Genomic DNA, 23,948 nt, shown 5'->3' on the forward strand with positions numbered 1-23,948 from the left:
ACACCATAAGATAAGATAAGCACTTAACATTGTATCAGTATTGTAATGAAACATTTATAAACCCCAAATATTTGCAAATGGCCATGGTAGCCAGCTCACTATTCCATCTTGCAAAATGCTATTATTGTAATTTCATGATTAGCCCCAAAACAGCATTCTGTGATCAGGATGTAACTGAACTTGTTAACTCACTTTCACACAGCTAAAATTAGGCTCAGGGTTAAACACTAAAAATGCAGGAACTTTCTTTGGAACATAACATTTAATTAACTTAGATACTCACAGCCTTTAATTCTTTGTTTCATGTAAAACATTTTAACATATATAACTCTTCAACAAACAAATATTTGAGAACAAAAAACATATTTAATTTCAGTAATTTCTCCCGTTAAGAATAGGAAACTGTAAGAAGATATTTATGGGCAAGCTGTGATCTATTATGTGTATCAAAGCTTAACAAATTTGTGACATATCCAAACTTGACAATAACATAGAAAATACAAACAACTCTGCTGTCATCAACTGCATATCATGGCATGGCATAGGCTAAAATTTTACAATATGTGACATAAACTATAAATTTAATCAAATAAAATTATTTAACAGAATTCATTTCCATGTAATATCATGAAACAGTTCTCACATTTTCTAACACTGAACTGGGAGAAATGCTGTTTAGATCTTACAACACAACTACATACTGACATTCTCTCTCTCTCTCTCTCTCTCTCTCTCTCTCTCTCTCCCTCCCCCCCCCCCCCCCCCCCACACACACACTTCTACAAGAAATGTTATCAAATGTAAAAATGGATGTTCTAAGAAACATTTTGTAATTATTTACCAGACATCTCGAAGGAAGTCAATCACTTAGACTAATATGTAGTTGGCAAACTACATTGCACTGAGAGCAAATAATATACAAAACAGAAAAATAAGTAAAGTAATTCTCATGTCTAACACCCAGGACAGAGAAACATGACAAACATAATAATGAAGCTGTGTTCACAAGTATGTGGTCGGTTAGCTTCATAAATGAGCTCTAAACATTTGTATTACAATTACTCACTCTCAGTGTCAGTCAGTAAAATCAGATTCCTGTAAACAAAATCAGTTCCGCACCTAATTTGTAACAAAAGGAGAGAACATCCTGTGCCCCAGTTAAACTGGTAATATGGTTAAGATAGTTCCAATGTGACCACATGAAATGATGGTGCTTCTTTATAATAAATTCATTTCATAATAAATTTTACTTTGTTTGGAACAAGAATGGTACTATGTTTTACAACACACAAATACTAATGATCTGTGGATTCTCAGATGCATTTATGCACTAATATTAGAATCCAAATCAGTCTATAAAATTCACAATGCAAATACCAGAATTTTGAGTATCTGCAAGCACCACAGTCTTAACTTATAAATTAACAAATATGAGCAATACAATCTCTGTAACCTATATAAAGCCTGCAAATTTGAATTCATGCGGGCATGAAGCTAATATACTCAACACATCACAAGAACATACAAAGATATTAATGGAAGATAATACCACAGTTTTAATATAATTTCGTTGCAAAATTGAAGAAGTTTTGTTCCTGAACACAAATGATGTTCCTTGTACAAATCAAGGGACTAAACTAGGAACTTAGGAGTAAACCAGAAACAAAATAAGTTTTTGTCCGAGTTAAATGATTGCTATGCTCAGAATAGCAATATAAATCTCTATCATTAATTTCAGTAGTGTAGCCACAGACACTTACTTTTCGTACTTTCAAAATATTACACTGTTTGTGCATACACCAAGTTACTTAGCTTGCCCAAGGTGGGAACACAAGATCATATTCAGCACACAAAACAGTGAACTTTTTATTAGAAACTAGGTAACATCAAAAAATATACTTGTGCAGCTTTGATTTATGTAAAGACCACGAAGAGATTTCTAAATAACTTTTGAATGTGTTAAGATTTCAGAGGTACACAGATTTTCTAAATACTTATGCTGACATCATCAACAGCTCACAGTAAAAATAAAGGAAGAAACAAAAATATCTGTAAAATCACAGCATGTGCACAGAACTAAATGGAAGTGGCACACAAAAACATTTTCAATTTGACACTTACAACGGCAGCCATCAGGATTTTCCTACAACAGAGCAAAGCCAGCACGGAAGGGCTTTTCTGCCACTATGACTATAAATCTGAATATATATTTACACTTTAAATCAAAAAATATGTAAAGTACTATTTCCTCTGTTAATAATACATTCAAGAATATTTACAAGGCAGTTGCACATACTGCATAATATCATTCTTTAAATTTTACCTATATTTGCAGAGAGGTAATATCAAAAGTCATGGTCAATGCACATCTAAGACCTTTTTCGCCATGGAAAACCATTTTTTCTCACACTCTATTTATATTTAGGGACAGTCAGTGAGGGTCCATGAAGAAATTTATACAGAATGATGAATCTGAGTATGATGTAAATATCTCCATTAACTTAAATGAAAGATGACATTAATTGCATGAAAATAAAACACTGAGTATTTGTCAAGTCATACAGCATAGGTCTATTCATAAACGAAGTCACTTTTTGCACACACTCCTGCATCGTACATTTGTACTTTTTACAGTAACACTAATATTAAGATCATACACTGCTAATGAACACACTGTTTGTTCACATATAAGGCATAAACAAATGTTACAGTAACATTAAAACTAGTTCATTGTTTCATGCCTGCCACTTTACAGTAGAACATTGGCACAAATATTTGTGGCACACACTTTCAAAACTGTAACTTTGAAAGTTTTTAGGTCCTGATACCATTGCACATTCTGCATTATTGCAAAGCTACAAAATATACAAAAATTGCTATTTTTGAAAACTTCTTTTGTAATGTATCAACACAACATGGAGATTAGGGGTCGTACAAATTCCACAATGCATATGCAAATTCAACTGTCATTTCCGTTTTCAGATTTCTATAAAGTGTACAACCAGTTAGGTTTGGAATTAGTTAGTTTAGCCAGAAAAAGGCACATAGTGTCTCGAAAGAAGTTATGAAAATGTTGCACAGATCTCTGAGTATTAATCCAAAGTGCAATGGACAAGCAGTAGGTAATGAGTCAAGTTTCTGATGTTACACCAATATTTCCTCAACATGAACTAGATGCTAATAAAGTATTCTGTGACAGCAAATTTTCCCACTTCTCATGGCAAGAAATTTGTATAAAAAGAATTTACTACTGATGAATTGCAGAATCCAGTAACATTGCTGGTGTTACTGCAGCCAGAACATGAATCTGTTCACCACTGCTGCTGTTATACACTTGCCCTGGGCTGAAAGGTTCCAATCTTGGATGAACAGGAGACACATCAATTTTATTCTTCTGACCTGGAAAAGAATGTTTAAAATGGAAATGAATTATATGTGCTGATTTAAAATAATAAAGATTAAAATATGCAGAAATATTGCATGCAGGTAAGCAATAAAAAAATTTTCAAAATAACTACTTATTCATCAATTTATAATTTTTGTAACTTGTCAAATAGTCTGAAGCACAGGAGCACAAAATCTCTCACTATGTTTACGATTGTTTTACAGCCAAATGATGCATCAATATCTAACCCTGAATTCCTTGTCACAGAAGTGTGTTCCCTTGGTGAAGTTGACTATAGAATGTCATCCTGTTTTGCTGAGTAAAATCTTTAGACACCTTGAACCAAGTCAAAGACAGACTACTATCTCAGCAGTGTTGAGTTTACCACAAAGCACAATTGAAGGCTATGGTGACAGTTCCAATACACAGACAATGCTGAAATGTATCAGTGTCACTAATCTGGTACAGATCACTGTCTCTTCCTAGAGGAATAAACAGTAAACTCACTAGTTCTCGTGGTCAACAGATGTTTAGTATATTAAGCTTCTATGTATATCCCCAGTTTGCTTAGGGCATGATGCTGTGGTGTCTACTTTGAATAATGTATGATTTATTTCAGAATATACACATCTTTTGAACTATATACAGTGATGATCTCTCACCCAGTGCCATGTGGAGTATGACGGAAAAAGAGAGATGAGTAATATGTGCATGTGAAAAGTGTTATTTTATGAACAGTGACTGCAAAAATAGCAGGTAAGCAAACTGACAGACAACCGATGTTAGCAGGACAATGAGAGAACAGTATGACATTGTTGGTTAGTTAACATTGGCTGCTACTTAGTTTGCAATAGGAAACTGCTATATTCCAGTTTTTATATGTCAGTACAGGGTCAACCAAGAGTAACCACAGCAGCAGACTGGTATCTGGCCTTAACTATGTGAAACCCTATGCTCAGTAGCACAGAAATACCAAGATATGCAGTGTTAGTTGGAGGTGACTAATCTAGAGAGTATAGATTGGGACGTCTGTGATTCACTGCAGCTGATACAGTCAGTCAGTCTTGTGAAGTACTTTTGAACACATTTTCCAAAAACTGCCTTAGACAACCCACATGTAATGGAAATATTTTAGACCTTGTAGCTAAAAACAGGCCTAACCTTACCAATAACACCAGTACAGAGACAGAGATTAGTGATCATGATACCACAGCAATGATGGTCACTTAATAAATCCATCGAAGATGCTAGGAGAGTATTATGTTAGAAAAAGCAGATAAGCAGTTGTTAGCATCCCACTTAACATCATTTAGTTCCAATATGATGAACACAGAGGAATACGGGCAGAGTTTAAACTTATTGCAAATCATGCCCATGAGACTTGTGTGCCAAGTAAGTTTATTAAGGATGGAAAAGATCATCTGTGGGTTAATAATCATATTTGGAAATTACTGAGGAAACGGCAAATTTCAGTCCAAAAAAGATCACGCAAATGTGGACAGGCAAAAGATGGTAAAAATTCATGTGTCCATAAGAAGCTCAATGTGTGAAGCATACACCTTATACCATCATATCTTAGCAAAAGATCTTGCTAAGAACCCAGGAAAATTCTGGTCATACATAAAATCGCTAAGCAGGACAAATGCTTCTATCCAGTCAATTGTCAACCAGTCTAGGGTGGTAACAGAAGACAGCAAAAGGAAAATTAATTGACTGTTGCACAGATATTTGTATGGAGTACATACTCGTAGGCATCCCTGGGGTAAAGACGCAACTGAAAGAGCTGAGAACAACTAAGTCACCAGGTCTAGATGGAATCTAAATTCAGCTTTAAAAGGGTATTCTATGGCACTAGCCCATTACTTAGCTTGCATTTATCATGAATCTCTTCCTCAGTGCAGGTGCCTCCTGTACATTTAAGAAGGGTACAAGAACAGACCTGCAAAATTACAAATGAATATCCTTAACATCAGTTTGGTGCAAAATTCTTGAACATGTTCTCAGTGTTAATGTAACAGATTTTCTTGAGACGGAAAAGCTTCTCTCCACATATCACAACAGTTTTAGAAAGCATTGCTTGTGCAAAACTCAGCTTGCCCTTTACTCACACGACATCGTGGCAATTATGGATGAACGGCAACAGGCAGATTTCATAGTCCACGATTTCTGAAAAGTATTTTGAAATGGTGCACCACTGAAGACTGTTAATGAAGGTGCGAGCATGTGCAATAGGTTCCCAGATATGTGAGTGACTCCAAGACTTCTTATATAACAAAGTCCAGTACGTTGCCCTCGATGGCTAGTGTTCATCAGAGGCGATGGTATCATTGTAAGTGCCCCAGGGAAGTGTGATAGAACCACTCTTATTCTCTATATACATAAATGATATGACAAACAACGTCAGCAGCAATTTACAGCTCTTTGTTGATGGCAGTGTGGTGTATGGGAAGGTGTCATCGTCTAGTGACTGTAGGAGGATACAAGGGGACAAGAAGAATTTCTAGTTGGTGTTATAAATGGCAGCTTTCTCTAAATGTAGAAAATGTAAATTAATGTGAATGAGTAGGAAAAACAATCCCGCAACATGTGAATACAGCATCAGTAGCATGCTGCTTGACACAGTCACAGCGATTAAATGTCCAGGCATAACACTGTGAAGCGACATTAAATAGAATGGACACATCATGTTGATGGTAGAGAAGGCAAATGCTTGACCTCATTTTATTGGGAGAATTTAGTGAAAGTGCACCTCACTTATAAAGGAGACAGCATATATAATGATAATGGAACCCATTCTTGAGTACTGCTCAAGCATTTGAGAAGCCCCAACTGGTCACATTAATGGAAGACATTGAAGCATTGCACAGGTGAGTTACTAGATTCATTACTGGTGGGTTCAGTCAGCACTAAAGTATTACGGAGATGTTTTGTGCACTGAAATGGGAATCCTTGGAGGAAAGATGATGCTACTTTCACAAGGCACTACTGCAGAAGTTTAGAAAACTGGCATTTGGGGCTGACTGCTGGCCAATTCTACTGTCGCAAACATACATTTTGCATAAGGACCATAGAGGTAAGATGACAGAAATTAGGGCTCGTATGGACGTTTATCGACAGCCTTTTCTCCCCTCACTGTATCTGCGAGTGGAACAGGAAAGGAAGTAACTAGTAGTGGTATGTGGTACTCTCCACCATGCACCATAGGTGACTTGCGGAGTATGCAGGTAGATTTAGATATATATACCACAACTACAGACTGTTTGTCTGTAATGCTGACTTTATCAAGAGTGGCAACTTTATCACACATTCATATATAGGGAAAATGACAGCTGATATAATCACGGAATTACAGGAAAGAGGGCAATATGGTGGTGGTGGTGGTGGTGGTGGTGGTGGTGGTGGTGGTGGTGCTAGTAGTGGTATCCTGAGGGAAGGAAGGAAGGCAGGAATGGAGATTAGGGTTTCAGGAATGGAGATTAGGGTTTAACACCTCACTGACGATGTGGTCAATAGAGAAACACAAGCTTGCACTAGGAAAGGATGGGGAAATAAATTGGCCACAACCGTTTTTGAGGAATCATCCTGACATTAGACTGATGTGATTTAGAGAAATCATGGAAGACATAAATCTGGATGGCCAGACTGGAACTTCAACCAAAGCACACCTAAATACAAGTCCAGTATGACACTGCGGATGGATTGCAGTCGGTCAACTGCAATAAAAGACTCTTCCATACATCAGCTAGGGGCTTTCTAAGGAATGGGACAGACTGTCTATAGAGCTCTTTAACTACCTCACAGAGCTTTGCCATGTCACTGTTAACCGTTTGTGGCAGCTAGCAGTAACATCCTTTCCTCTTAATAGTTTTGTTGCTGAGGAAGACCTGTTCAGATCTTTTCATCTGTACCCTCCTCCTCCTCTCCCCCACCCCCCTTCTCTCCCTCTCCCTCTCCACCACCATTTGGAGCCCTATTAGTCTATAGAGCCTCCTGTAACAACTTGATAATTCAGTTCAAAGGTAAGAGTAGGAAGGCAATGTAATACCACTTCCATGTCTGAAGGAACATGCTTTGGACTATATAGTACAACATGAAACTGCATGACAGTATTTCATGCCAAGATAAGGCAATATGATGAGAGAAAACAATGCCCCAACCGGTGTGGAAACCACAGGAATATAGTGTGAGCACAAGAGAATGTAGACACACCAGGACAAATGGAGATTTGGGCTGCTCCTCCAAGCATGCTCAGACAGCCAAAATGGGTAAGGTGACCACTCACAACAAGTGGGAAATCCGGGTTCGACTTTTGGTCCAACACAAATTTTCATTTGTTCTGAAATAGTTGACAGCTGGTGCTGAACCATAATCACATTTTTTGAATTCATTCTTGATTTATTGTTATTTATCATGCAATTACATACCCACAGTATGTACAGTTCTGTAAATTGCAAAGTAAATGATAAAGATATAAGTGACATTCAGTTTAAGAAACTCTGTATCTTAGAACAAATTTGTTAAATGTGGGAATGCAGACTTTTAAGGCGTATCCACTGATGAAAAGCTCTTGGGTTTCCGGCCAGGTGGCAGTATTATGATATTGTCTCTTCTGATGACGATGACGATGATAATGATGATGATGATGATGACAAGTAGTATCTAGAGATATATAACACCTGGCAGAATATTATCTTTCTGAAATCTAAACTCAATGCGTATCTTTTTCTTCTGGCATAAATGACGCGTATGACACTCACTGAAACAACATCATATCTCAACAATCACACCTAGCTGGAAACCTGAGAGCTTTTCATCAAATCTGATAAATTAAAATGATTTTACAAATTGCTTCTCATAACTGAATTGTTGCAAATGAAGTCTGATGACAGAAAGTTAAAATGATCAGATATAGAAATCTGTTTCTTGGTTTTTAGGTAGCAGCAGCTCTTATTGGAAAGAACTACAAATTGCCACAGTGGGGGTCTATGTATGTCTGCATAACCTAAAATTAACTTTGTGAAAGTGAAGTAGATTGTTCCAAACACAAAACGAAAACTTAAAAACCATTATGTTAGAGACTGGCCCTGAAAATGAAGTTTTAATTTATGAAAAACTTTATAAGAAATAATTGCAAGCAGATAAGTAACTGATATCATTTTCTGATGAATTACCTAACAAGCAACCAATATCAATACAGAAATTAGATATTGAAATTGGCCATCTTAATACTCTTGATGACTGCCAGTGGATCAATACTCAAGGGGCACTCCTTCTCCTACTTAAACCTGGATATAAAGTCCACTGTTTTGAATGATGGTTGAAACACAGTTGTTCAGTACTGTTGCAATGTACTACTAAATGGTTAGACACCATTGTCAAATCACAGTACAAATCAAACAAATTGATAGACTGCAGCTTATATTATACCTTGAACTTTTGTTCCTGGTGACTTTTTTTCTGCAGGGATGTACTTAGACAGGCGAACTGATGGCAGTGGTAGATATCCACCAATCAGAGGCATCACATCCAATGTTACACTCTGTTTATCTGAGTCTTCTAAAGATATAACACCTGAAAGAATATTAGCATTCTGTAATATAAACTCAATATGTAACTTCTTCATATAAACAGTCGTGATGGTGTAACCAGACTTAGTAACTAGATTAGAGACCTAAGAGGTTGGACAAAATATGTTAACATCTCTTTACAGGCCTCTAAATATGTGGTCCAGAATTTGGTACACATGGAAATACAAATCAGTCAGGCACCAAGTGTGGAGACCACTAGTAATAAAGGAGTTCCTCATCACAACACACCATAGGATGACTACAGAAAATGGGAGAAAACACTTCAATGAAAGAATTAATAATTAATGCAGTAAAGTACCCTGGTCACTTCACACAATATAAAATAACGGATGGGCAAAATTCCACGATTCCATCACGCAGTGGGAAAGATCCGTTCTGGAGTTCGTGGCTTTTCAAGGCTGAAGGTCCACAAAGGAAAAACTGCTCTGGATTTTCCATAAAGTTGTGGCAGATATTCACTTCTGATATTAAGAATGTGGGAAGTAAACTGTGCAAGATTAATTTCATTAATTACAATTCTGAATTCTACTCCAATGATACAATTTAGGATATGAACAGTTGTGAAGGAGCAGAGTGCTATATCAGTGTCATGTAGCAGGATCACAAACTTAACACAGATGACAGTTCTGGATTAATACGTAACCCATCTTCAGATTTGTTTACACAAAGGAGGCACAGTGAACTAAAGTGAACTTAAATTTCTTAGCACTAGTTGTAGTGTACCTTTTAATATTAAAAGCCCACAAATTTTTTATTATTGTACACTTTTCTTCTTTTTTCCCTGTATTGGATCAGAAGCTGATCTGTGCACCATATCAAAACAAAAACTATAGTGAGTGATCCAGAACTTTTTTCAATAAACCAACAGTTTCTTAAATTATAATGTAACTCTTTTCTGTCAGTCATAGGCCTTGCCTCCTTAAAAACCTTCTGGATTTCTGCATCACTAATATATTCAGCACAGCTTTCAGTTGATACATTTTAGTATCTTCTATTTAAGGAGTAACAGGACTAATATATTTGACAGATATTACCTATGTGCAAAGTGGTTAATCACATTATAGTGTGATCAACTGTGATACATCACACAATTCTAATATACTCATAATCCAAATAGTCTCCACAGATACCTACATTTACCTTGACAGACTGACTATTGAGTTATTTTCTGTTTTTATTCCATATATTTTCTTCATTCCCAGGGGGAACTAATTACACATTTATCAGTTTCTCAGTATTTTGGTCTAATTTCAAGCATAGTTTTAAATTTCAGATTTAAATTTATATTTTTCCGATGGTGTTATGAAGTCCTGTTAATGTGAAGTTTTACAAATAAAAACATTTTCTTTTTCATTAATATAAACACCAAAATGGTCTCAGTGGAATACAGATGGTGGGTTAAGGCCATCAACAATTTCTGGAAACAATGGTTTAATACGTTCATGCATAAATGCTACACTGGACTTAATCAGCCTTGCGATGACAGAGAATTGTGTCCGTTGACTGCATACAGTCACAAAAAAATCTGCACCGTATACTATACTCGATGGAGTTTTACATGGAAAGAGTACTTAATTTTCAAAATGTTGCATCAAGTGAAGTCACGTGACACCATGTAGCACCTTTGCAGTTTTTGTACTTACACTGTAACACAAAGCGGAAGCATGCTATGTACAAGATACACCAAGAATAAATGGTGTTCAAAAGAAAAGGTACAAAACAACACTGTGGGTATAACTGAAGTCTCTATTCAAAAGTAATAATCAGACGCTTGAGCAGAACTATTCCACTATTTCACGAGTGGAAGGATTCCCTGTTTCCAAAATTCCTGTGGCTGTGGCAGAAGCCAGTCCTTCACTGTGTCCTTCAATTTGTCGTCTGAGTTAAAAGTACTTCCCTTTGAGATGCTTGTTTTAGTGGACCAAACACAAAGAAGTCACAGGATGACATGTCCCGGCTGTAGGGCGAATGCAAAAGCTGCTGCTATCTCAACTTGTCATTTCGCTTTTTGTGATGTCGGAGATGTGTGGACACACATTACCATCGAGCAGCCCAGGCCTTTTTCTCTCGATGGACTTGCATAGGCTGTGGAGTGCCTCACAGTACAAGTAACTCGCCTGCTCAAGGAATTTGATGAGTATCGAATGCTGAACAAGACTGTGAGCATCAACCTGCCTGCAGAGGGCACAGCTCTTAATTTTTTAGGGGGAGGTGACGCATACGAAGAACCACACCAAACACCACACTCACATCCCTAGGTGTCTCAGTACAGTATCCCACAGCAGCATATGCAAATTTGAACCAGTTTGAAGGTTAAGACCTTCGCATCTTTCATTTGCAAACTCCATATGTACATTTTGGTCTGTCACAGAAAATTTATTTTTCTCCTGACAAGGTTTTTCCTATGAGAAGGTAATTTTATGTTCCCTCAACAGATGGTTGTAGAACAGCCGGTCTAGTTGTGAAATCCACTGAGTGGCAGAACACCAATACCAAGATAGTGGACATACATTTGAACTTTGAAAAGTGGAAGCAGCTTATTAAGTGGTACTGGAAGTCTGACAATGTTGCTACAGTTAACAGAAAGTAGGGATGTGAGTAAGTGACCAATCCATCTACAGGGTTAATGAAAGCATGTCTACGAAACATAAAACAGTGAGTGTAGTGCAGAAAGGATGATCAAGGTGGCCTCGTAGACATGTGTACTTATCATCAGTATTTCACTTAGTAATACAACTGTGAATGCAAGTCTGCAGACTATGGCTATGCATGCATAGAAATGAGGAAAATGCTTAAAACATGTCTGCTATCTGTGTGAATTTGTTTTATAGCATAGTACTGGAACTGTTTCAGCAATCACGATAAGAATCTTTAAGGCAAGGGCCATGTGAGAGTGTTTACATGCTAAGAGTGAATAACGCATTCAGAAGAGAAGTATGTTACGTTACTTCATTCTGAGGACCATGCAACAGAAATGTAGTCTTGACCCAAGCTGCATGGTGTAATTTTGTGAATGGAATCAGGGGATCATTACATGCGAACTGGAACTGATGACTAACATTGTCTGGCCTAATTAAGTACAATTAAACATTAATGGAACCATCAACTGGCATAATATGTGCACTGGGCCAAAGGTAACCCCTGTGTTACTGTTGTAAAGTTTGAGGATTTGCCTTGTGTAAAAGTGTGTTGCAGTTTGTCTCCTAAGAACTTATTATCCATTTCTGTTTTCAATGAACTGTACTGCAACTGGAGGAAAGTAGCTAACAATGCTTGTTAAGGGGAGCTGGAACGCTCTATTCTGATAGTGTTAAATTTAGTGACTTGGCTTCCTGTATTTCAGGAACCACTGTAGCCATTGACATGAAACTTTTACAGGGCATTAAACTGTATGTCTGAGTCTACTGAACTATAATAATTGTGTTTGAGCCACTGTTTTCAGAAATACAATTATTTAATTACACGGTTAAAATTTTGTGTATTTTTTTGTACATTATCTTAAATAATTTTAATTATACATAACATTATGCCCTTTTTTAGTGCAGTAGACTCAGGATATGTATGTTCTTACTCCCTGAAAATTTGAATACTCTACTCGAAGTGGTTTCAGAGATTTATGGAAAAATGCAACAGAAAAAAGTAAATTTTCAGGAACAGCTTCTAAAGTTTCAAAGGACTGTAATTCACTTAATATATGCTTTTTTTTTTTTTTTTATTTTTAGTCACTCAGAAGCACCCTGCACCATACTGTATATCATCCTCTTGACCATTTTCCAAGTTTTTTCGTCTTTTCTTTTTTCTGGACTCCTTAGTGGCCAACTGTGTTGCATACTCTGCTTTATCAATGCAAATCTTGTCCATCCATTCGAGTTCTCTGATGCAGTTTGCTCCAGGATTAATTCCCATATGCTGTAGCACTTTTTGGTAAGAGAGTCTGTATAAGATTACTGAACGACTCATTGGGATTTTGAGTCTGACCATGAAGACAGTTCCTCAGTAATTCAGGATTTGCCAGGTCTCTGTAAATAGGTTTTATGATATCCATGACTGCTGCTGGGATGGAATGTTTATGGCTGTATGAACTGTCTGAGTACTGGGCACTGCAGTAATTGCACCATGAACCAGGTCCAGGAGGGCACAGGTGGTGTACTGGTTTTTCATCAGTTGACAGTCTATGGAAGAAGGTAGCCCATACTACCCACTTCATTTTCAACAAATTCTCAGTATTATTTCTAATGGCCATCCCATAATACTGCTGTAGTTCATCAATCATTTTGTCAGCCAGCCTCCCTCTAATCAGTACATTGAGCAAATTAACTAACAGGACTCATTACAGTTTATAATATTAACTGTAATGATCACAAACAGGAAGGGAATTTTATATAGCCTTATTTCTGCAAAATAGTGGCAAGTTTAGGTAACAATGATGCAGGTACATAGCCATCACACACCCTTCTCTTCAAAGTAGGCCATAAAGGCTTGATAATACTGAGATCCATCAACTGTGGTGGCCAGGGGAGAAGCAACAATTCATCCTTAAGCTTATAAAACCATTCATGGATGATACAAGCGGTGGGAATAGGGGCCCCGTCTTGGAACACAGCATCACCATTAGGGAATGGACACTGTACCATCGGTTGGACCTTATCACACAAAGTGGTCCCATAATCCTTAGCAGGAATGCAGCCTTGCAGAGTAGCCATTGGCCTACGAACTCATAATATGGACACCCAAATCACTATCAAACCCCCGCCATGTTTCACTGTTGGCACATAAACTCAGCCAGAAGTTGGTACCGTATTTACTCGAATCTAAGCCGCACTCTGATTTAAGACGCACCTGAAAAATGAGATTCGAAATCAAGGAGAAAAAAAAAAAAAAAAAAATTCCCGAATCTAAGCCTCACCTGAAATTTAAGACTCGAAATTCAAAGGAGAGAAAAGTTTTAGGCCGCACCTCCAAATCGAAACAAAGTTGGTCCATTGTAATATGAGACACAATTTAGGTTGAATGAATGACGATACAGCTACAGTAGTTTGGTTCGAGTCGTAAGCTTAGCAGTTATGCTTTACCAGATAGCCATTGCTATGCGTCAGGCGCTCCGTCCATATTTATACGGGTACCCTTCCTTTCTCACGTGCTTCGTCTGGTTTGAATCGATTGCTTATTTTTCTTTGATTTGATAAGTGCTGTTCTCTTTGTTGTAGGTGTTTACATCACTCTATAAGCTGAAAATGCGTTATTGTACTGTGTCATGCATTGTTTGTCGTATTTTGATGATGTGTGTTTATGACCTGTCGTCGCTCGCGGCATGGCTTGCTTTTATGCGCCCTACCGCCGCTTACGATAAAAAAAAAAGAGAGGAATTGCCTCATTAGCGAAACAATGGCAAGAGACTGCTATTTGTTGTTACTTACACTGCTGCTTTCTTTGATAATGATCAACAAGAACCAAATAATAGACTGCGTATGATAGAAGATGTTCTGAATGAGAGTTTAGCTAAAATTTTTCGCTGTTTGAAAATATTTGCAGACGCCTCTTTTGTACATTACGTTCTGCACAGAAATTAGAGTAGTCTTAAATTTAAAAATTTAGTTAATTGCCGTGCTTCATTTCTGACTATCACTATTAGGCATAAGAATAATACAAATATAAACATGACGTGATATGTATATTCTTCAGCATTTGCTGTTGTCTCACACTAGTTTCATAGTTTATTAGGCAGACAGGATTTAAATGAGATAGCAGCAAACACGAAAGAATACATGGCAAAATATTTATTTTCATATTATTCTTATGGTGGAGAGAATACTGCATGTGATTCACAATTCATAAAAGTTCCTATTAGCAACGATCTCTTGTCACAGGTAGGAAAAAAATCAGAACGTAGAGTTGGCCAAATTGACAAACATCCCAAACAGTTTTGCCACTCGGATTTTCATAGTACACTGAAATGCTGCTACATTCGAAGATGAACAATACGGAATTTGTATTTACTTCGTTGGATAATGTATGAAAATGCAGTGGTTGAAACTCAGGGCGGAGAAAAAAGCTCGTCTTCCACCTTTTTTTTTTTAAATTTATTTACCGACTCAGAGGTTTTGGCGCCAGTATTTATCTTTGTGCCTGCAAAGCATGCCTGTGTGGTGCGACACACATTCGACGGCAGTTGTGGCGGCACCTACCATCATTTTTCAGAACTTCCGCTTACTTTGCACTCGATTCTAAGCCGCAGGCGGTTTTTTGGATTACAAAAACCGGAAAAAAGTGCGGCTTAGATTTCTAGTAAATACGGTAACTGTGTGCAGTAGGACTCATCTGACCAAATGACTTTCTTCCACTCCTTCATAGTCCATGTTTTATGGCTCTAGCACCACATTTTCCTGTGATGGGCATTTGCATCACTGATGTCTGGTTTTGCAATTACAGCTCAACCTGCAATTCCCAGCTTATAGAACTCCCTTCAAGTTGTTTTGGTACTGACAGGGTTCGAAACTGCAATACTCCGTTCTGCAGTGGCTTTTGCAGCTCCCATCTTTTCCTCCATCACAATCTGTTTCAATGACCATCTTTCATGATCACTGAACACACACTTTTGTCCACATTGTGGCTTAGTGGATGACAATTTCCCATTTTCCTTGAATGCAGTATAAATCTTCAGTGCCTTTTGAAACAGTAAATACTTAGGCTACCATGATTATAGAAGCACACACCAAACAAGCACCAACAATTTGCCCATTCCATATTTACTTAGCTCTGACATAATGCACTCACAGCTACACAGAACACAGTTTTGACCATAACTGACTGCTGCATCTTATTGAGTGCATTACACAGGAGCCATATGTGGTTAAATACAACAGAACCATAGGTGACCTTGGATAGCATATGTATCTACGTTTAAGCACACAGTTCTCATTGTTTCCATACTTTTGTTGGACCTCTGTAAAGTTGTATGCTACAAATACACTACACTGATGGTGGTTCTTCACAGACGAGGAATTAATTTGTCACAGTGCACAGTCTTACACAAAGATGTGTTTAACAATTTGATTTTGCATCCTTGACATGGAGGTACTGGTATGAAATGACCAAGTTGTTGGCTTCACTGGCAGCAGCTATTTGAATCTCATCCCCCACAACAAAACAACACCACCATTTGATGCACAATTCTGTTTCATCTCAACAAAAAGAAGACAATCTCTTAGTTACATTATCTGCTGCTTTATTTCCCTGTCCCTGTGTGCCCAGGTAAACAGTAAAACCATGTAATTCGCTATCTTTGTAGGAATTCCTAGGCTTCTTTTATGGCTGGAAAACTTTGGACTGCTTAGTGACATAATCCCAGTGTTAGAGAAAATGACAAGTATTCAAGCATAGTTAACATCCGTTCTGTGTAACGCTCTCTGGATACTTGTAAACCCAATTTAAAAAAATCACAAGTTGATCTGGTACGGAAATTTTGAGAACAAATCATTCAGAGAATTGTTGAATGCTGCAGAGCAACTAAGAGGCATGGGGGAGGGGGCGGCTTACACTAAATTACAGTTTTTTAGTGTTCAACCAAATTATTATTGAACAGCTGTTTACAAACATATCCTTGATACCATTTGTTCTTCCAGCAAATCTAAAATAATTCTGAACCTACTTTGCAACTCATGGTAAGGAATTACTGCTTCTATAACTGATGAAGGAAATTTGGTCTACACCACTTGCCTTGTTTACACTGACAGTTCAGTTCATGAAAAATTAGTCCACTGATAGGCAAGCAATAGTATGGAATGGCAGAAACTGTACATATCATGCACCATGAGGAGCTGCCACCAGATGGCAAGTGGTGGCTCACATGACTCAGAACCACAGGCTAAGTACAGTGCTCTTTTGAAAAATAACAGTTATCTGCTCCATACCTAAAACATGCTATCACCTTTTCCACAAAAGTGAGTTCTAGAAACATCACTGTATTTTTAAAACTGAGTGCAATGTGCCTCATCTGAAGGTGATACGAGCAATTGAAACTATATACACATTTCTCTAATTAGGTCTACATAATGGCTTCTCTACCCACTGCTCTTCTGTTTTGTTACCAGTTGTAACAAACAAGTAATTGTTGCAAGACTGGAGCTTGAGAATGATAAATCAGCAAAACTGTCAACATGTCTGCAAACAATTAGCAGAAAGCATATTAATGCAACAAACTGGTCTATGGGAGACATGGTTTTCTTCATGTCTGTGTGTATGATATTACCAACTAAGTATCTGATAAACTGACTTGAAAGAAAGGGCCATATGAAGTTGGGATGATGTCCCTTATGTAACCTTCAGTCAACCAGATTTTGTTAAAGGCTGCCTAGAGATTTACCTCTCTCTGTACTCAAGGTGCCATGACATGCCATATTTAGGGACTTTCCAGCATAATTTTTGCAAATTCCTGTATTTTTTCAGACAGCTTTATGTTCTTTACTTTTTCTATTATTTCATTGTTTTACTGGATTATATTGAAAAATGAAAATATACTTAGTAATTACATTACATTTAATGATCTCACATATCACAATTATTTATATTATTGAAAACAATATGTTGAAGCTATTAAATTTAGTCAATTACAGAAAAAATAACTCTGCAACCACACAAAAACCAACATTTCACAATAGTGTGAAAACAGCCACTCTCAGTCTATATTTGAACATTGAAGAAGAACGCCATTTCGCACAACAGCCAACATTTGTCTACGTCCAAATTTCCCACTGGCATGTCAAGTTGCTTTTCCCACTAAATTCTGATTAAGTTTTGCAGTAGCAGTGTGAGCCTGATTTAGTTCTATAGTTGACATCATTCATGTATGTTTATGTGGTTACACTTTACTCTGATATAGTTTGTTCATGTTATGGTAGTGGAAGACATTTCCTTCACCAATTTCCGGTGGTGTGGAGTTCCTGATCACCACACTCCATATCAACATTTTGGGCTTAAAATGTCAGATATTTTTCTGCAGTGACTACTGGAGTAGGGATTTGTGTTAAATGTGATGATGATTCACTCATCAAATGCAGATGACTTTTGCATCAGGCAATGAGTCATGTGGAAACAAAATTATGTGAACTATAGTAAGAGTATTATACCAATTTTTCTTTCAGCTGGCTGGCTGCTTACAGTAATGTTCCTGCCTGCATTACCAGTAACCCACTTCAAAACCTCTCTACAGATTTTAGTGACCTCAAAAAGTTTCTCGCAATTGACAGTTTTACTATAATAGTTACACACCAAGTCAACACACAATTTTACAGTAACATTTTTAGCCATCATTTTCGTTATATGGACTGTTAACACTTTGAAGACCAAGCTCGAGCATAGCTCGCCCAACAAAATTTTGTTGAGAAGATCATGTCCCAGTGTAGATCGTGCTGTGATTTTCCTGACATTCGAGCCACCTGTTGCTCAAAAACTGCACTCAGTTCATATGAGAACAATGCCTTGCTACCTGTCCCTTGACAGGTGCTAATTTCTTTGTAAATTTCTAGAATTATTTCAAAAGAGACTCAACTGAATGTAGTAGATGCTGTCACGAATGGCTGAGCCAATATGTGATCACATTAACATAATTCCATGCATGTACTCATTAGGTTTCACAGTTTGCTGTAATTCTGCCGCAAATACATCACATTTGGTGAGTGAGCAAGAAATGTTCAAAGTTCAAAGGGAAGAAATTGCTCAATAACTCACCTCACACTTTTTTCTTGGAAGGAAATTTGCACTTTTCATTGCCATTATTTTAAAATTTGATATCTATCAAAGAACTAAAGTAAATGTGAAAAATAAATCTTGAAGCTTGGTCTTTTTGTAGTATGTATTACTCTTCAAGATACAGCAATTACACATGTAGCAGAACACTTTAAATAACAGTATAACTGGCCTGTTTCCTAGTCCTAATACTCTTCTAAGTGGTCACTGACACACATACAAATCTTACTGTGATAAGTAACTGGGGTCACTGAGCAATCCACATGGACCTTGTGTTTACAAAACCCAATCCCATCCCTCCTGGCTGCGCATCCTGGTTTGTTTTCCATTTAATACTCATTACACATATTATAGATATGGCAAATGTTAACTCCCTTCCTCAAAGATAACACGTGCAGACTTTGTGCATTGTATCAGTGGAGGGAGATGAACAAAAGTAAAGAGTAAGACTACAGTAGTGGTGATATGTGATAACAGAACAAAAATGAAAAATGTACAGGTAATAGAAAATGAATTACCTGAGAGAGGACAAAAAAATGAACAAAAGACATAGCACAGGTGACAAATGCATGTCCTTGTTAACATACTGCACCAAGCGTAACTAAGTTCAGCATTTGTGGAGACTTACAATAACGACAACATGACTTGTCCAACAAAGGCAACAGTAGGTTCCTCATTTGCACAAATTAACAACATCCTATAATACCACAGGGTGGTTTATATCAATGAAAATGTAAGCCAAGAGTATTTAAAAATTTGCTTAGACAGAGAGACAGATTATTCGCCAAGTCCTTGGTTGGTTTTCTAAGGGTTCCGTCTGTGAAAAATGGCAAGTAACAGTGCAAGCAGGAAGAAATGTATTGTTTCTGTGGCTCTAACCACTGAAGCATTAACACCAAAGAAACATGGAAAGATCAATGCAGGGAACTGTTGGGATGTTTAAATGGCCTGTGCATTGGGAAATGGGATATGACTTTACAATCTGTGGTATTGTAGGAAGCCTGAAGACTGCAGATGTACACATCTGAGGATAAATGTAGCTGAAACAGTAAGATCAAATGCAGGACTGACAAACAAATGTAATACAAACTGAGAATAATTCTGCAAAACTGCAGTCAAATGCCTCTATACTGAATGTGCAGCAATTAAATTATAATAATTATATCAACTTACCAGCTGTTCTCCCACACACAGCCCAAATAGTTTGATCAGCAAGTACTTCATACATTAAGGAGTTATGAGAACTAGGATTAATTCGGCGGACATGCAGTTGGAGATGGCACATGCTGCCTGCCCGACAAAATTCGTTCCCTTTTAAAGGTTCAACCTGTGATTTAACTTCATACAGTGTCTGGAAAAAAATAGAAAATCAAGCTTCTCATAACCTCTGCACAACTATGATATTTCCTTTTAAAGTACAGGCTAATAGCACAATAGGTGCAACCATTAAAATTATGTAACCACAATCATAAAGCCCTTACATGGCACTGGCTGAATGCACAATGCCAGTGCTGCAGTTTGACAGGTGGACTAGGTTGGGGTGGGGTTGGTGTCAAGTGGGGTGGGTGGAGGAAGAGAGAAATGTGGGAGGCAGGAAGAGGGGTTGGGGTTGGTGGTTAGCAGCTCAGGAGGAGGCAGCGTTGGTTAATGTTGACTGATTGTGTACTTTAGTTCATTCACTGCATTTTTAGTGCCATTTTGGACATGTAACTATAACTTGCCAACAGAGATGTTGCGTAACACATTGCTCCTACAATATAAGAAGAAGAAGAAGAAGAAGAAGAAGAAGAAGAAAAAGAAAATCACCACAAAAAAATTATCTGAATGGGACGGATATTGGTAGCTGTGATTGATATGTGCAGATGAACAAATGACTACAATTTCAGAGAATTCAAGAGAAAGAGCTTCACAAATCAAGCAAGTCAATAATGCATTGGTCCACCTCTGGCCCTTATGAAAGCAGTTATTTGGCTTGGCACTGATTGACAGAAATGTTGGATGTACTCCTGAGGGCTATTGTGCCAAATTATGTCCAATCAGCATGTTAGATCGTCAAAATCCTGAGGTGGTTTGAGGGCCCTGCCCATAATGTTAAAACATTCTAAACTGGGGAGAAGTGCAGCGACCTTGCTGGACAAGGTAGCGTTTGGCAAGCATGAAGACAAGCAATAGAAACTCTCACTGTGTGCAGGCAGGTATTATCTTGCTGAAATGTAAGCCCAGGATGGCCTGTCACAAAGGGCAACTTAACGGAGTGTAGAATATTGTCGACGTACCGCTGTGCTGTAAGGGTGACATGGCTGACATCCAAAAGGGTGCTGTTATAGAAAGAAATTGTACCCCACAGCATCATTCCTGGTTGCTGTGCTGTATGGATGGCAACAGTCAGGTTGGTATCCACTACTGCCCAGGGCATCTCCACACATGCCTTTGAGCTGAAATCTCATTGAATGGAGTAGAACTGTCTTCAGTGATGAGACCTGCATCGAACTGAGCCCAATGATCAATGAAGACATGCATGGAGATGCCCCAGACAGCAGGGTGATACCAACCTGATTAGATGCCCCCAATACAGCCCAATAACTAGGAGTGATGAAAGGGCGCAATTCCTTTTCATAGCATAAACCCGTTGGTTGTAATCCATGGCATCCTCACAGGACAGTTGTACGTTGACGATATTCTACAGTCTGTTTTGTTGCCCTTCATGGCAAGCCATATTGGACTTACATTTCAGCAAGATAATTTGCACCCTCACACGACGAGAGTTTCTACTGCTTGTCTTCATGCTTGCGAAACCCCACCTTGATCAGCAAGGTCACCAGATCTTGCCCACAGTTGACAATGTTTGGAGCATTATGGGCAGGGTCCTCCAGCTAGCTCAGGATTTTGACAATCTAAATAACCAGATGGTGCACTTACTTTGTCTTAAGAGTGTATTTGTATTATTTTTTTTTAGAATAATCCACTGCCTGAATTTTAGGCTTTGGGCATATTTTATCCTTATTTTATTACCATTGTTTCTTTAATGTTTCTTGTGGCAGTCAAATTTATTGTTTACAACTGATTTCTTTTTTTGTTCAACTGTGTGTTTGTAATAAAATTGTGGCACCTAAAAAAATATATTTGCACACCCACAATCACAGCCACTTCCACTTCATAGCCCACTGCTGCTGCAAAAATTCATAACAGTTGTTCATAACAGGAAAAAGATGACTGACATAAAGGTAATTTAAAGACTATTAGCATTTACAACATACAGTGACAGGAAAATATCACAATACCAAGAAGAAACTGTGCAACATACATGGTGACAATTATTGAACTTCATGAAATAAAATCATCGTAACTTCTGAAGGGTTTGTGTTAGGATGTTCAAACTGTACAGCTCACCACGGGGCATGACAGCAGTTAGTAGGTTGGTTTAGCGATGCAGCGCACATTCGTGTGGATCGGTTCATCAATAAGGAAAGCTGGGGCATTTGAGAGAATGAGAATCTGCATTTCACGATCAAGAAGTCTCTTCACCCTCAATAGGTGACTGTCTGGTGTGCAATGTCCAGTCATAAAATAATCTGTGGGATATTCCTTGATGGCACGGTGACTACCAAATGGTATGTGAAGGTTTTGGACATTGATTTCATTACCATTATCCAAAGTGACTGATTTTGGCAAGATTTGGTTCATGCAAGACAGAGCTCAACCCCATCAAAGCAGGTGAGTGATGTCCTGGAGGAGCACTTTGGGGACCGTGTTCTGGCTCTGGGGTACCCAGTGGTCACTGGCATGGGCCTCAATTGGCCATCATTTTCTCTGGATCTGAACACATGCAACTCATTTTCGTGGGGCTATATTTTAAGACAAGGTGTACAGCAATAATCCCAAAATCATTGATGAGCTGAAAACAAGCATTCAGGTTATTGACAGCATCCATGTTCCGACACTTCAGTAAGTCATGCAGAATTTTGCTATTTGTCTGCGCCACATCAACAACAACAATGGCAGACATGTTTAAGATGTCATAACCTAAATCCGAATATCTGTATTGACATTTACTTGTTCAATAAAGTGTGTGCACGCTGTAGTTTGTAACTAAGTTCGTTCTCCTCCCCCCCCCCCCCACCCCCCCTTCATACTGTTAAATAATTGTCACCTTCTAAATGAAAGTTGGTAGGCATGTTTCTACATCTGAAAGATCAAGTCTATTCAAATATCGTGCCAGTTGCATAAGCAGGGTGTATACGTGGATGAGGGAAAAAAATTCCCAGATTTTTCCCAGTTAAAAATACACTTTCTCCCGGATGAAAATACACTTTCTCTGTGTTAAGTAACAGTACACTTTTCCTCGGAACTGTAAAACTTATCAATCCTTTCAATGGTTGTGGTTTTATACACCAGCGTAGACTTTCCCAGCACTTTAGAAAACTAAACTCGGGGAAAAAACACGTTTTGGAAAGATGTCTGATGTGCAGCAACATGTACACTGCATATTTCGTATTACGAAAGTATAAATTCGAATTCCACCAAACACCACATGTTACTCTCCAAAGCATTGAGATCGAGATTGTGATGCACTTTTGTAAGCCGGTCATAGCTCATAACAAGCGATCTCGCCAGCCAATGACAGCGGATATTCAGAGCTTATGACACATGACGCAGTCAGCCAATAGCGACATCACTGTTAAGTAGCGCGAACACACAAATAAGGAAAGGTAATGGTTTAAATTAATATACACAGTGTTGCTACCAGGAAAGAAAAGCTTTCACGTACCCTACAATATTGGCCTCTAAGATTAATAAGCTGCAAGAGAAGCTAGGCTTTCACACGTAATTTTGATCTTTTTTGTGCGTGTTACACTTCAAGATACGTCACAGAAATGTGTCAGTAAATTTTTTAACAATGTCATAAATGTCTGATCCTCTGGGCTCAAAAATATTCTAAATGGTCGTTCGCAAAGATTTGAATTTTGAATGAGAGTCAAACGCTCTGTGATTTAAGAAATTCATTGGACATTCTCGCACAGAGTTCATCTTGTGTAAAAGGAAATTTACTTTAATTGAAAATAACGCTTTTCAAACAACCATTCGGAATATTTTCCCATGACCTGTTAGATTCGTTTCTGCAGTTGCACCAGATGACAGGCGTCGCTGTGCTTGCGCAGCTACAATGTCGCAGGAAGCCCGTACGTTTGTACGTGTAAAAAATTAAAAGATCTTACATTATGTCATAAAAG

General features: G+C 38.0%; 1 protein-coding gene across 1 annotated transcript in view; it reads right to left on the minus strand.

The window, feature by feature from the left end:
- Positions 1 to 284: 284 nt before the first annotated feature.
- LOC124722897 (trafficking protein particle complex subunit 10) overlaps positions 285 to 23,948 on the minus strand; it is a 166,905-nt gene continuing 143,241 nt past the window's right edge. Inside the window, exons 18-20 of the mRNA XM_047248038.1 lie at positions 19,891 to 20,068; positions 8,813 to 8,956; positions 285 to 3,399 (exon numbers count right to left, since the gene is read on the minus strand). Coding sequence (XP_047103994.1) covers positions 3,248 to 3,399; positions 8,813 to 8,956; positions 19,891 to 20,068 — 474 coding nt within the window. The 3' untranslated portion in view covers positions 285 to 3,247. The remainder of the gene's footprint in view (positions 3,400 to 8,812; positions 8,957 to 19,890; positions 20,069 to 23,948) is intronic.

Source organism: Schistocerca piceifrons, chromosome X (assembly GCF_021461385.2).
Source record: "Schistocerca piceifrons isolate TAMUIC-IGC-003096 chromosome X, iqSchPice1.1, whole genome shotgun sequence".
Lineage (NCBI taxonomy): Eukaryota > Metazoa > Arthropoda > Insecta > Orthoptera > Acrididae > Schistocerca > Schistocerca piceifrons.